We start from the raw sequence: 13974 nt of genomic DNA, 5'->3' as shown, positions 1-13974 counted from the left end.
TGACAACTTTACCCATTATATAATCTTTACTTCCCTTTGTTATTTTTCCAGAGCTTAACTTGAAAGGTCTTGGAGATATCAACTTGAAATTCCATAGGTGGATAGATCTTAGTTAAGATACCAATAAACTCAGTCCCCTACAGTACCTAGCCACATAGAACCATTAGTAATGCACTCAGCAGGGCAACAAACAAAAAAGTTTATATTTAAAGCTAGATGCATCATTAGTCCTGTAGTAAAATTGGAGGTCTTTCTAGTCTTAAGTCATTTATCTTTTTCTTGAAAATTGAAAGTCGTTTCTATGACTTATATGAAGATGTTAGGTTGTTCATATTATAGTGCGTGTAATTTTCAGCAATGCTGTTAATTTATGCTTTGGAATTTTGGTCATAGGGTGATTGTTAAACAACAACTCTAATTTTCACTGTTAACACTTCATCTGCTGGAGAAAACAAAAGTAAATAAAAAATGTAGTTTCCTTTGTCAGGGCCAGTCTTCATATCTGACCAAGGTACATGCACACCAATATAGTTTTGCCAGTGTCGAGGATGAGGGTTTAAATAAGTGGAAATTCATAAACAACAATCTATTAGCAGTTATATGACATATTTTAATTCAGATTCAACATAATTCTATCATAAATATATAACATACATGTACATAAAGTCATTCCAATCCTTGATAATATTATAACCATAAAAAGAACATAATATAACAATTTTCAACACAACACTAATCCTGTACTGTGTATGTGTAAAATATAACATTATTGTCCAGAAACTGATCTAATGTTGATTTCACACACAAATAATGACAGAAAACAAAACTTTGTTTTACGAAATACAGAAAACAAAACTTTGTTTTACAAAATACAGCACAAGTTAGATTTTGTTTTCTTACATTGATCATAAACAAGGTCAACAGAAATAAAACAATGGTCCATACTGTTTTGCAAAGCCATACAGGAATATATACTGTGAAACAGACATAACTGTGCAAAGCAAATAAAATACAATATAACAACACACTGATCATAGGAAAAACTACAAGAGTGCCATCATAGCCCTATATTGCTCACCAGACTATGAAGTTTTCTCTTTATATGTAAATATGTTAGGAAATTTACACCAACCAAAAATTAATTATATCAAAATCTGACCAACAGATTTAACAAACTGTATATTCTGTAGAAAATACTTCAGAAGGTGTTATATTTTCCAGGAGTACATTGATTAATGTACAAATAAAAATTTTAATTTCATCAAAATAAAATGTTTTGTTTTTGTGTTATTTTTCTTCTGAATTATTCATGCTGGAAGCTCAAAATGTGTTTATTTCCTTGGATTTATAATTAACTGTTCTTGGATACTCAGTTTTCTTTTTAGTTTTCCCATATCTACATATAGCCATATCTATATATAGGGAAAAAATCTACCCTATAAGGTAGCCATGTTTTTTCTCGAATCAAAATAATCAAAATATATTTAGTAGGTGGTCACACTAGTATAATTTCTGTGAAATAATTAAATTTAGAAGGACTTAACCCATTACTGTACAAATTGCTCTCCTTCTATGTTTTTTAGCCAAAGAGTGGATGAGAAAACATAGCCACGTAGGAACTTATGAAATGAATGTCATCAAAAAGGAAAGTACAGTTGCCTTCTGTTTCTGTAGCCACCTAAGAATCCAAATGTTAGCACACTTAAAGGCACATTATGCCTCAGAAATCCTTTTTATATATTCTTTAAAAATGTCAAACATGTGTTTAATAATGTTTTAATAATGGATTCAGAGCATATTCAATGTTTTTCAACTGGCGAAAGTTGCGCTGAATGTGCAGTAATACATATATGTTGTAAAGGTATCAAAATGTAAACAAAGTAGTAGTTTGACTTCCATACAAAATACTAATTCACTATAATTATACCCATTGTTAATACAGCAAAAGAAGTAAAAGATCATTTATGTGGTAAATGAGTATTTTTTAGAAACTTAAACAAGATACATTTTTTCTTCTTTTGACAAATAAAAATGATTTCATTTCTGAGGCATAATAGGCCTTTAAGACAAACAAGGGACAGCGAGTGATCACAATAGCAAATCTAGAGCATGATGTGCTCTGGTAAGCTCAAAATAAGGTAGTACACATACAATGTATAAATAGGTCAAATGCATAAATAAATCTATCCCAGGGAAATGTAAATTTACCTACGATATATGTGTGAATGTCTTCATACAATGAGAAGTCAATGTATACAGTATAACTTAACCAATCCCAATCTTAACATACTAAATTTCTTAAATGGACTTGTCCAGCTTACATTTTAGGAACTGTCCATTATTAATCTTGGGCATATCAAGATGAAAACTAAAAGTCAGTCAACAGTACAGAGCTTGGTCAGACTGCATGGATGTGCAGGCTGGCCTGGCTCTATACTGTTAACATCTTTTCCAGTTCCTGCAGGCTAAGGACTGATGTAAATAAGATTTCCTCTGTAAGTAATTATATAAATACTTTACAAGAATTGACAAATAAACTTTCATGAGTTGGATTGACATACACTTAAAAAAATAAATCATTAAAGAAAGTTATATTAAATACATCATGTTTAAAAGCGAGACTTATCGAAAAATAAAGTACATGAAAATAAGTCACTATCCTTAGCAATGCTTTATTACACATGACCATGAAGTTCAACTTAGGTGATATTAAATGAAGTTTAACAGATCAGCCGTCTAAAATCCCCTCCCCGTGCTAGATTGACCCCCTTTTATACAAATATAATATTTACAGAATATTACAAAGTAATATGTATAATTATGCATAGCACTAACATACAGCTTCCATAATAAATAAAAACACATCTTGCACTATTCTAGAAAAAAAGAGTTTTCTCTCTTCATGTTGGAAATTTTGTCACAGGTTCAGTTAAAGTTACTAGGTTAAACAATAAATGCAATTTTACTTATACATTCAAAAATAAGGTAAATCAATCTCATAAAAGACAGTCCTTCTTTTTGCACCTATACATGATCTTGGGAAAAAAGCAGTGGAGCATCAGCTAGGACCTTCTTTTAAAGCTGCATGTTTCAGACGTGCCAAAATATTTAAAGAGAATCAAACTTGAGAAAAATGTTCTAAGATTTTAAGGAAAGTAAAATGATTTAAAATTTATGAGATAATTGACATGTCTTTTGTGATTAATAACTGATTTTGCAGTATTTATAACCATAATTCTACTGCATGACTAAAGCAGTAAGGGGTATTTTTTGCATATTTTTACCTTTTTTGGTAATTTTCGTGGTTTGTAAGTGCTGTTTTCAATGTGAAAATCACTTTCTTTGTTCACTTCACAATGCTTTACTTTTAAATATATTTTCAAAATTTTCATGAAAATTTGCATGAATTTGGAGGCATGCTGCTTTAAGACAGTTTGAATACTATCACAGTATCTTAAACTAAATACAAATCATTTCAATTAGTGAAGAAAAATAATTTCTTTTAAATCTTTTTAAGTTTATCATCTTCTTTAATCTAGCTAAGTCATGTTTTCATTAAAAATACTCTGTTTCAAAAATAAATCAAAGGTAGGGAAGGTATATCTTATTTTCACACTCATCTCTGGAATACTGCCATTTTTCTTTATTGTAAAATATATGTACTTTAAAGACTGGATTTAGCATGAACCATTGTAACAGTTGTTAACTCTTGTGTATTAAGGGGAACGACTATCAAAAAACAATTTTGATCAAACATTTTTTTTTTTAAAAAGGGGCATAACTCCAAATTATAAAACTTATTTTAGAATACAGTTTTATATCTTGCAACTTCATCAACTCATGATAAGCAAAAATTTCAAGTTTCAAATTAAAGCCTTTTAAAATATTTGAATAATTGGCTACATTAAAGTTATGCATCATGACAACAATGGTGTTGCAGCAATCATAATGGCTCAACTTTTTCTTTAAAAAAAAGCATGCTGAAAAATATTTTCTTTATTCTGTTACCAGAGACCAAACTGTTTTCTTAACGTAACTTAATCTATATACATGAAAAAAAGAAATACAAGAAAATCTTGAATTTCTGTTCAGGAAACTATCTCTAGTTAGAGATAAAAATTGTCTTTAAAAAAATTAAGCTATCCGTAGCATGGGTCCAGCTAAATATTCCATCAATACTATTACATGTACACTTTAAATATAGATACATAACCTGTATAAAATACCATCTATTACACACTCTGTGGTTCCCATTATTTTAGTTTTTATTTTACAATGCAAGTTCTGTACACTTTATATACACTTTTCACAATCTCGAACTGTCTATGCTGGATTTGTGCATAAACATTACACACTGCTAGAACACACGGAATCTGTAGAAAGTACACATATGCCAACTGAAGTTCCAGTTTAAAATCAATGAGAGTACATAAACAATTATCACACCTGTGACAGGAAATAGCAAGGCTCGAGTGTTCTTTAAAAATGGTAACGCTGAAATTGAAAAATGAAAAAAATACATGTACATACGGTACATTTTAAAATAATTTCAAATAAAAAGTAAGTCGAATTCGTAAAACATCATTGCTTCTCTCTCATTTTTTAAATAAATTATTGAAGTTACAGCAAAATCCCTAAATTATGAAAGTGACATTAGTCAATGTAAATTTGGGGTCAAGGTCATATTTCAGAGGAAATTTTTGTGGTTAGAAATGTTGAAAACTGTACCTTATGAAATAAAGACGTTGTGGCCTTTATTGGCAGATAAGACAAAAATATAATGTCTCCATTTCATCAAACGACATAAACATCAATACATACTAGCATTTTATTTCAAAGAGTATGGTTATTGTTCCAGATTACAGTTGGGGGTTTTATGCCAATTTATGTCATTGCAAGTAGCAACTATAAATGTCATTATTGGCTACTTATTAGCTTATAGGAGTCAGGACTATTATATTAATGGTATATAAGTCACAGTGCTATTTTTTGTTGTTTGTTTTATTAGGTTTTATGTCACACCTACACAGTATAGGTCATATCGCGACGTTCCAGCTTTACTGGAGGAACACCTCAGGTGTCCTTTCGTGCATTCTTTATTAGGCGTGAATGGGCACCTGAGTAGAACCACTGACGTTTCTTAAGCTAACTGGATGGCTTCCTCACACAGTGCTATAAGTCAATATTTATATTTGTTAGTATGCAAATTTTTCTCATAGTAAGAGTGGACTTAATTTATGCAAATATACATCAATGCCATAAGATGATATAACCAAATTTATATTTCAGGGCTATAAGTAAATTGTTGGTCAGTCTGGGCTCTGTACCAGAGGACATGATAGTGGCAATTGTATTAGTCAGAACTGTAAGCCGATCTATCTCATTGACAGTCGTGGCTTTATACACTACTTAATATGTAACCAAATAATCTTGAGTCAATTTTAATTTTATAACAGTCTTACATCTAGAATACAATTATGCTTATGTAAAGCTTGAATAATTGCAAGTAGATTTATATTATCATTATGAACTTACCACTGTAACCAAGAAATGTGATGTATATATAGTAACAAATTGCCACCAACCACAGTGTATTACCAAAGAATCGACCAACAAACCAGTCTTGGTTTATCACAGCTGTAACAAAAATTGAAACATTAAATAAATTACATCATAAAGTATAGTAAAAAGTCTTTCAATGCAAGAAAAAACAAAATTTTACAGTTTTACTACATACAGTAAATTCCACTTGTAACAATATTGCTTATAACAATGCTGTTTCCACGGTCCCGACTTTTGTTTCAAAATTGGTTGCCTCCTGGATATAACAATATAAATTCAGCGATTCCCTTAATATTGTTATTGTACTGTACTTTTAGTTAAAAGACAGACCTTTGGAAAGATTAAAACTTAAGTTACATAGATGATACTGAATGAGTGTAGGTTTAATACTAAATTTATTGAACGAGTTGAATAAAATTATACTACACGAGCCTCTGGCGAGCATAATATTGTTTTATTCAACAAGTTCAATAAATTTAGTATTGAATCTACATGATTATAATACTATTTCTTTAATGTTTATTAAGCTCAAATTTGATATTTTAAAATGCTGATAAATGCTATACGGTCTCTTTTTAATTGTAAAATAAACATCTTTTGCATTTTTGTTCAAGCTGTATGTATCATGAAAGAAAGATCTTGACTTACAACTTGTGTGTAAAATTTTATATCATTTGCTCACTTCGTGCTTCCAGAATTATTGTATAAAATGTGATAAATAAGCCCAAAACTATTTAACTCAAAATCGCATTTAAACTCACAATTTTATTATCTTTTGAATATCTTATGTTAAGTGCTCCAGCTGATCAATTTAAGAAATTCAAATTTAATGTTTTTTCCCCCGCTTTTGGACCTTTGTGGAGTTGCTTCAACTTAAGAAATGATTTATGCAAAAATAAACAGCCATGGCATAATCATAGAACCATACTACAGTTGTTTGTGCAGCCAAATCATGCTCTATACATAATACCTCTGGCTGACAAATTTTTAACTTGACATCCCTAAATTAATAATGGTCTGCTGCAAAAAAGGAAGCAGGACAAGTCCATTCTTCAGGACAAGGGTAAACAAAATGACTTACAGTGTAGAAAAGCCAGCTGAAAAAGATGAAGAATCATAAGAAGAGGGAAGAAGGCGTTGAGATGAACGTCAAAAGCGTAACCCCACTCTACGTCCTGACCTTTCGGGATCTCTTGACCTCTGGGCGGCGATATTACCATATATCTGTTTGTAATAAACCTATCAAAAACAAATCATTATAATTATTAAAACTGATCTGACTATCAATAAAGATCATCAAAAATGTCATAAACCTTATCCTAAAATAAAAATGATATATAAAAACAACAAAACTAAATGGAGCATCTACGGCTGAGTGTTTAACGTCTTTGACTTCAAGCCACTTCCCCTTACTGCTGTTCTAGGTTAAAATTTGGATAATTTCATGTGAGTTTTGCTATCTAGCAAGCTTACAGAATGTTGGTGGTTCTACTCAGATGCTCACTCATGCCAGATATACAAGGAGGGGCACCTAAAGTCTTTCTCCACCAGTATAAAGCTGGACAAAAATCACCATATCGCTGATACAGTGTTGACAGGGCCTTTTTTCTTTCTATAACAGGGGCCGGTATAGGGCTGCTTCCCCAAAGAAAATTTCTTTAAAATCATGCAATTTTCCCCAGAAATTGAATTTACATCAAGTTTTTTCTTCCCCTTTTGCAAATATACCATGTAATTTTTCCCCAAAATTAAGGGCTGGGCTGCTTCCCCAACTTGTGAAAAAAAGCCCTGGTTGGTGCAATTTAAAACCAAACAAACAGCAATTTTTATGTTATATCATTTACAAAATATGTTGGGAAAGGATATGGGCATAATGCAGCAACAAAATTATCAAGTTTTTAGACATAAGCCAATCAATATCTGGATATCACCATTAATCTATTGGAACCTAGCTGGATAGGTAACTCACATACAAAAATTCATCTTCAAAGATACTTGATATTTAAACAAAAGCTTGGAAGCCCGAGCAATAAAAAAGCAGGCGTAGACAATTATTTTCAGAGTCACTAGTCCTGCAGGACAAGTAGCTTCCATTTCCATTGTGCTGGCAACATTTTTCTACTTGTCCTGCATCAAGTACTCTTAAATAATACTTGTAATTAAGAGCGGACAAGTGGAATTTTCGATCTCTGAAAAGACTTTACTTTTTACTTCAGAATGTGTTTTATATACATGCTTTGTAGGCATTCTTACCAGAACAATGTGGCAATTAGTAGTCCCACGCCTATACAGTCTACAAATACCACCCAGAGTATAAACTTGAGAAATCCTAGAAAATGTAGACCTAGCACCACAGCAAATCCAATTGATGGAAACTGGAAATTAAACAAAGAAAAATCTAGTGACTGTATTCCTAAAAACTTTCACAGATATAATATATCTCAATTTTTATAGGATGTTTCACGTTTTTAATAAGGATGTGGTTTTTGCGGGAACAAACTTTCGCACAATATATATATATATTTTGACAGCGAATTTCGCAAATATTTAGTCACTGTGGTAAAGAGAATATATATGTTACTTCATATTACTAAGATCACAGTTTGTTACTATATTTGTTCTCTCTAAACCAGCAAGACATGACTAAGGCATACAATATTGATACTAGAAATGTGTCATCATGCCACGGATGCCCCCGCATGCAGCCAAAATTTCAGATGTTATAATATTTAGTTCCAAATTTGTTTGCACAAATAATTTTTTTCATTTTAAGTTCAAAGCCCTTAAAACTTTTCAATGTTAACACAAACCATTTTCATACAATGTTCAAGGCACTGAAATTATTCAGTCTAAACCTTTTGAAAATAGCATATTTCATATTTGTAGCCAAAATAATGGCTACATACATTTCAGTGCTGAAACTGAAAGTTCAAAATTTTTACAACATTCAAGAAAGATAAGTTTGTCCAAAATCATTGAACCACGACCAAATTCAAACTTAAACTGCTTATTCCTAAGATGTATCTATATTATTTTCAAAGTGAAAGGGACATAACTCTGCCAAAAGTCATCGAACCATGACCAAATTCAAACTTGACCTGCCCATTCCTTTGACATATCCATATGTCAAATTTGAGTAGTTGGGTAGATAATGAACAGAAACTGTAAATTTCATATTATTTTCAAAGTGAAAGGGGCATTACTCTGCCAAAAATCATTGAACCATGACCAAATTCCAACTTGGCCTGGGCATTCCAAAAATATATCCATATCTCAAATTTGAGTTGAATGTGTTGTACCATTGGGAGATAATAAACAGAAACTGAAAATTTCATATTATTTTCAAAGTGAAAGGGGCATAACTCTGCCAAAAATCATTGAACCATAACCAACTTTGAACTTGACCTGCGCATTCCCTTAACGTATCCATATGTCAAGTTTGAGTTAAAAGTGTTGTACCATTGGGGAGATAATGACCGGAAACTGAAAATTTCATATCATTTCCAAAGTGAAAGGGGCATAACTCTGCCAAAAATCATTGAACCATGACCAAATTTCGAACTTGACCTGTATTTTCTCACGACATATCCATATGTCAAATTTGAGTTGAATGTGTTGTACTGTTGGGGAGATAATGAACGGAAACTGAAAATTTCATATTATTTTCAAAGTAAAAGGGGCATAACATCTGCCAAAAATCATCGAACCCATGACCAAATTCGAACTTTGACCTGTATTTTTCTCATGACATAATCCATATGTCAAAGTTTGAGTTGAATGTGTTGTACCATTGGGAGATAATGAACGGAAACTGAAAATTTCATATTATTTTAAAGTAAAGGGGCATAACTCTGCAAAAATCATCAAAACCATGACCAAATTCGAACTTGACTTGTATTTTCTCACGACATATCCATATGTCAAATTTGAGTTGAATGTGTGCAACCGTTACTAAGATAATGAACGGAAACTGATGATGACGGAATGACAGAATGACGGAATGACGGAAGGACGGAAGGACGGAACAGGGTAACACTTTATGCCCCGGCCATTACATGGCGGGGGCATAAAAATCTTTAAACTTTACCTATATTAAATTTAAATAATCTACTTGAAAAAGAAACCAATTAATGCATGATTTTCAGAGAAAACTGAAATGTACATGTAATAAGGCTAAATCAACAATTATAGATTTGAGAAAGGATTTTAAACCAAGCAAACATTACATACTTATCAACCAAAAACTCAGCAAGACTAGGAAAGCAGGGTCATCTCTTGCCCACTGGTCTTTTGTGTCTGAAATAAGATATACAGAGCACTTATTATTAAGTGAATAACTCAAATTTCCATAGCTGAAGGTGAAAGAGATAAAATGTTACAGTTAGTGCTTGAAACAAAACAAAACAATGCAATACAGATATTGAATCTGTTCAATTTACAAACCTATACATCATTAGCATGTAATGTTGGCATTTGTAAATTGTATGAATGGGTGGATAATTACTTTATGCATATACACAGTCATGTATTTACATGAATTTTCAGAAAAGATTACTTAAATTAAGTCTTTTGTGAAAACTGATTCAGAATACTTCAAAGAAACCAGGACACTGAATAATGTTTCTTACTTACTTTTCCTATACTGAAAATTTCTGTATCTGAAAAAGGCAGAAAAGTTTCTTTTAAATAATTGAAATAAACAAACACAAACATTCAGTAATTATTTATTGCATACATTTCGGCTATATGCCTTCATCAGTGCAAAACATAAGGAAGCGACGTCATAACGGAACACGCGTAAAACTTTATGGCGTTTAGCAGCAAAAATAGGGTAACATGTAGAAACAAATATTTATGTTATAAATAAAGCTGGTATATGTATTAAAATGGATCAATAGTGATACAGATGTCTATCAGACAGTGTTAATAAAAGTAAAATAATAGACAAACATAAATATATTCATGTTACACATTATAAATCAAACAATACTTTATTATTTGGTCCATTTGGAATCATAGTATTTTTTTTTTCTAAATAATTAAACACATACAGCAAGATTTTCAAATATATAAAATATCTTCTGGAGGTATGCTGTTTTAAACTATTATAGATACAGTGTAAGTAATTTTCCTTGAGCCCCTAATTTGAAAAAACCTTTATACATGTATATAATAATAATTGTATGCTTGCCTCCTTATTTCAAAATTTGAGGTATGTATAACTTTTAACAAGTCAATAGGAACACTATTTATCTTCATCGCTAACCTATAAAACTATTGTAAATACAATTTACAAAAACTTTATCTTACACTTTTTGTGGCGCTACAAACAGATATATCATTTGCCAGAATGCATATTCAAAATCCATCTGTTTAAATTTTAACAACCGCCTCAAATATTTCTGTCGTTTTGCATTTGCCGATAATCTCAGTTCCTGCCTCGCAGGGTCCTCTGTCTTGGAGAAGTATGGTGATGATGGGGGAGATGCATGTGGAGAAAGTGTCGGTGACATTGTCGGAGAAACACTCCGGTAACTGAAAGCATCTCTCTGACTGGTCATTATCAAACCTGAGAGAAACCTGCTTAAACAAAAAGACAGAAAAATATTAAACGAGTATAAATACCATTATTTAAATACACAGATTCTTAAGAATTATTTTTTAAAAAAATCTTGCAGACTGTGAGACATTAAATTATCACAAAAGAAATTTATGTTATGTGTATTGATAATATTGTTAATGCCAAAGATTAATGCAAGATATATTGGCTTTGCTGATGTTTATCTAATTATAGCAACATGTGCAGTTACATGACAGGTCATAACTCTATTGGGTCACCACTTCATTACACCAGAAACTTTTTTTCTAATTAAAAATAAAAGTATATATATACATGTATGGGGTATCCGTTTGAGTCTTGAAATGACTCTCTGACCCTTCAAATTTCCAAAAGGCCAGATTTGACCCTCAGGATTTTAACTGGAGGGTCAAATTTTGTTAAAATCATGGGGATTTTGCCTTGTAGTCGGTCAAACTTAGTCAAAATGACCCTAAGGATTTCATGGCTAGTGAACACCCTGTATAATATATATTATAATATATAATCAAAATCTTTAATGGATTATGATTATGGGCCCATATGGCTAGCCACTGCCTAAATAACAAAGCTAATTTCCCAAACACTATCTTTCCATTAACAAGTAGCCTAATTTATTCAGCATGAATGGATTGACCCATTTTACAAACTTTTTCATACCGTTGGAAAAAGACTGCCTGTCCAAAAATTATCTCGTTGTCTCTGACAAGTCTTATTAGTTGGACTAATAAATAATTAATGAATGTGATTAGGTAATTCATTATAGAATTAGTCTTTATAGCGAGCTCGACGAGCTGGCCCGAAGGGCCTGCTAGCAAAGCGAGCTTTACTGTAACGCGAGTACCTGCTAAGTGATGGTTTTGAAAACTTTCGTCCGAAGTACCGAATTGGACACATCGCAACTTTTCGAATTACAAGATAACGATAAAAGCCCATGTACTCTGATTGAAAACGGAAGCGTAGACTGGTGTCCTGCGCACTTATATAGGAACCATAATAGAAAGGGGGAACCAGAATAAACGGAAGCAGCGTATAAAATACCGAATGACAATTTTAAAACGGAAAATGTAAAATAAAAATTAACGATTATTTTAAACTATCTTACGGTAAAAGAAAATCGAGCTCGCTTTTTTGAGCTTTGCCCTTTTTCATATAACATAAAAATGTAAATTTTTCAACTAAATCAATTAGTGTAGTATTTACATCATGTTGGGGGTCTTGCGCGGCGGTGATTACTTGCGCCTTGAGAAATTTCCTTTCGTTTGGTTGTTTGTTTATGCTGTCGCTAGAATTTTTCACCAAAATTTGGACTTGGACTTACTTTGAGTTATAACAAGGTAAGAAAGTTAAAAAATATCTGTCAAACATTTTTTTCATTATTTTCGTCATCCTAATTTTTTATTCATAACAGCCCCCCGACTATTTTCCCATTATAATTCTAGTTTAAATTCAATCAGTTCAAAATTTCACGTCCAGTAAGTATTTAAAAAAATATCACATACAGATTTTAAACAAGATTGCAACCGCTTAAACGGTGTAAATTTTTTTTTCCCCTTTGCAAATAAAGATGTATTCATTTTTAATCTCCTGCCGATTCCACGCATTTTGTAAAATGGAAGCCCTCCCGGTTTTCAATTTTTTTTCTAGGAAGCGTAAAATTACTAAAAGGTGTCAACACAAAGATTTAATTTGTTAACTGGGGGTTTGTACTGGGTGTGTAGTCAAGGCATTCTTTGAAATTTATGGTACAGAAATTGAACGATTTGGACTTGTAGTGATGTTTTTCAGGTGTCCCAGGGTGTGATTAAGTGTGACAGTAAAATAAACAAACCCTTGATGTAAAATAAGTTTGTGTTACAGTTTTTTTTTTAAAACAGTTTAAAATTAACTTTTCATTAATTTGGAAATCACAAAAATTTATAATTGAAGTACTACTGGGGACCCATAAACTTTAAAAACAAGTACCAATACGTCATTCATTAAATGCGCAAGATCACCGGGGACAATTGAAATGTTGGATTAAACATGGTGGTAAGTGTTTACAACTTGTTTGCAATTCTGCAGTTAATTGAGTATTTTCCAAAAAAAATATTTGGGTGTCATTATATGTCTTTATGATTTTTGCAAATAGGAAAATAATTTTGATTATTTTGTATTTATTTGAATTGTAGTAAATTAGCCGATAAGTGTTTAGGTGCGCAAGATTACCGGACAGCATCGTATTATCTCTAAGAACAAAAAATTTCCTCATCCAAAATGTTGTATCCGACTACTCTACACCTTTACAAACATGACTAGGCACCAGTTGTTGATATTTTACTCGATCAAACATTAAATGAAACATTTCCTACCTTGGGTATGATATATTTTTAACCAGTTTGAATCTAACAATTCACAACATTTATTCAGAAAAACGTTAAAATAACCATGAAAATCCTGTTTTGCTGTCAAACGGAAGTTTACTTACGGGGTGCATACATAGGCCATGAGAATCGTTTTCGAATAGGTCAAAAGCAACTAAAAGTAGTTTCTAAAAACAGTCTGACGGTCAGATTACAGATCGATTGGCTGCAAAAAAGAGCAGGGAACCCCGTAAGATTCAATATAACATCAGGTTATTAAATGAAAATGTGATGTTTACAAGTATGAAATTTATTTAATAAAACTAACACTAAACTGCAGAATTGGTTTTTAAGAAAATGAAGTGATTCATAAGTATCTAGGATAATTTTTCATGTTTAGAAAAGTATTAATTATGCCATCAGTTGAAAATTTCAGTTAAAAGGGGATTTTCATCCTTCGGGACATTATTTTGT

General features: G+C 31.7%; 1 protein-coding gene across 1 annotated transcript; it reads right to left on the bottom strand.

The window, feature by feature from the left end:
* Positions 1-589: 589 nt before the first annotated feature.
* On the bottom strand, positions 590-11296 carry LOC132743604 (protein unc-50 homolog A-like). The gene is made up of 7 exons (XM_060732134.1): positions 10873-11296; positions 10195-10220; positions 9793-9858; positions 7816-7936; positions 6644-6801; positions 5536-5637; positions 590-4494 (listed from the first exon to the last, which is right to left on the bottom strand). The coding sequence occupies exons 1-7, from the start codon at positions 11121-11123 to the stop codon at positions 4358-4360; spliced, it is 861 nt and encodes a 286-aa protein (XP_060588117.1). The 5' UTR covers positions 11124-11296; the 3' UTR covers positions 590-4357.
* Positions 11297-13974: the final 2678 nt, after the last annotated feature.

The sequence above is a fragment of the Ruditapes philippinarum genome, unplaced genomic scaffold, assembly GCF_026571515.1.
Source record: "Ruditapes philippinarum isolate M1 unplaced genomic scaffold, ASM2657151v2 ctg6437_1_1_1_1, whole genome shotgun sequence".
Lineage (NCBI taxonomy): Eukaryota > Metazoa > Mollusca > Bivalvia > Venerida > Veneridae > Ruditapes > Ruditapes philippinarum.
This window is presented reverse-complemented; position numbering and strand designations above follow the sequence as displayed.

What these genes read in the sequence shown, in the direction of transcription:
- LOC132743604 (XM_060732134.1), bottom strand. Translation starts at nt 11,123, where the DNA reads ATGACCAGTCAGAGAGATGCTTTCAGTTACCGGAGTGTTTCTCCGACA. An exon ending in AAATTTTCAGTATAGGAAAA is followed by an intron (nt 9,859 to 10,194) that starts GTAAGTAAGAAA and finishes ATCTTATTTCAG; the next exon opens with ACACAAAAGACCAGTGGGCA. An exon ending in GCTGAGTTTTTGGTTGATAA is followed by an intron (nt 7,937 to 9,792) that starts GTATGTAATGTT and finishes TTAATTTCCAGT; the next exon opens with TTCCATCAATTGGATTTGCT.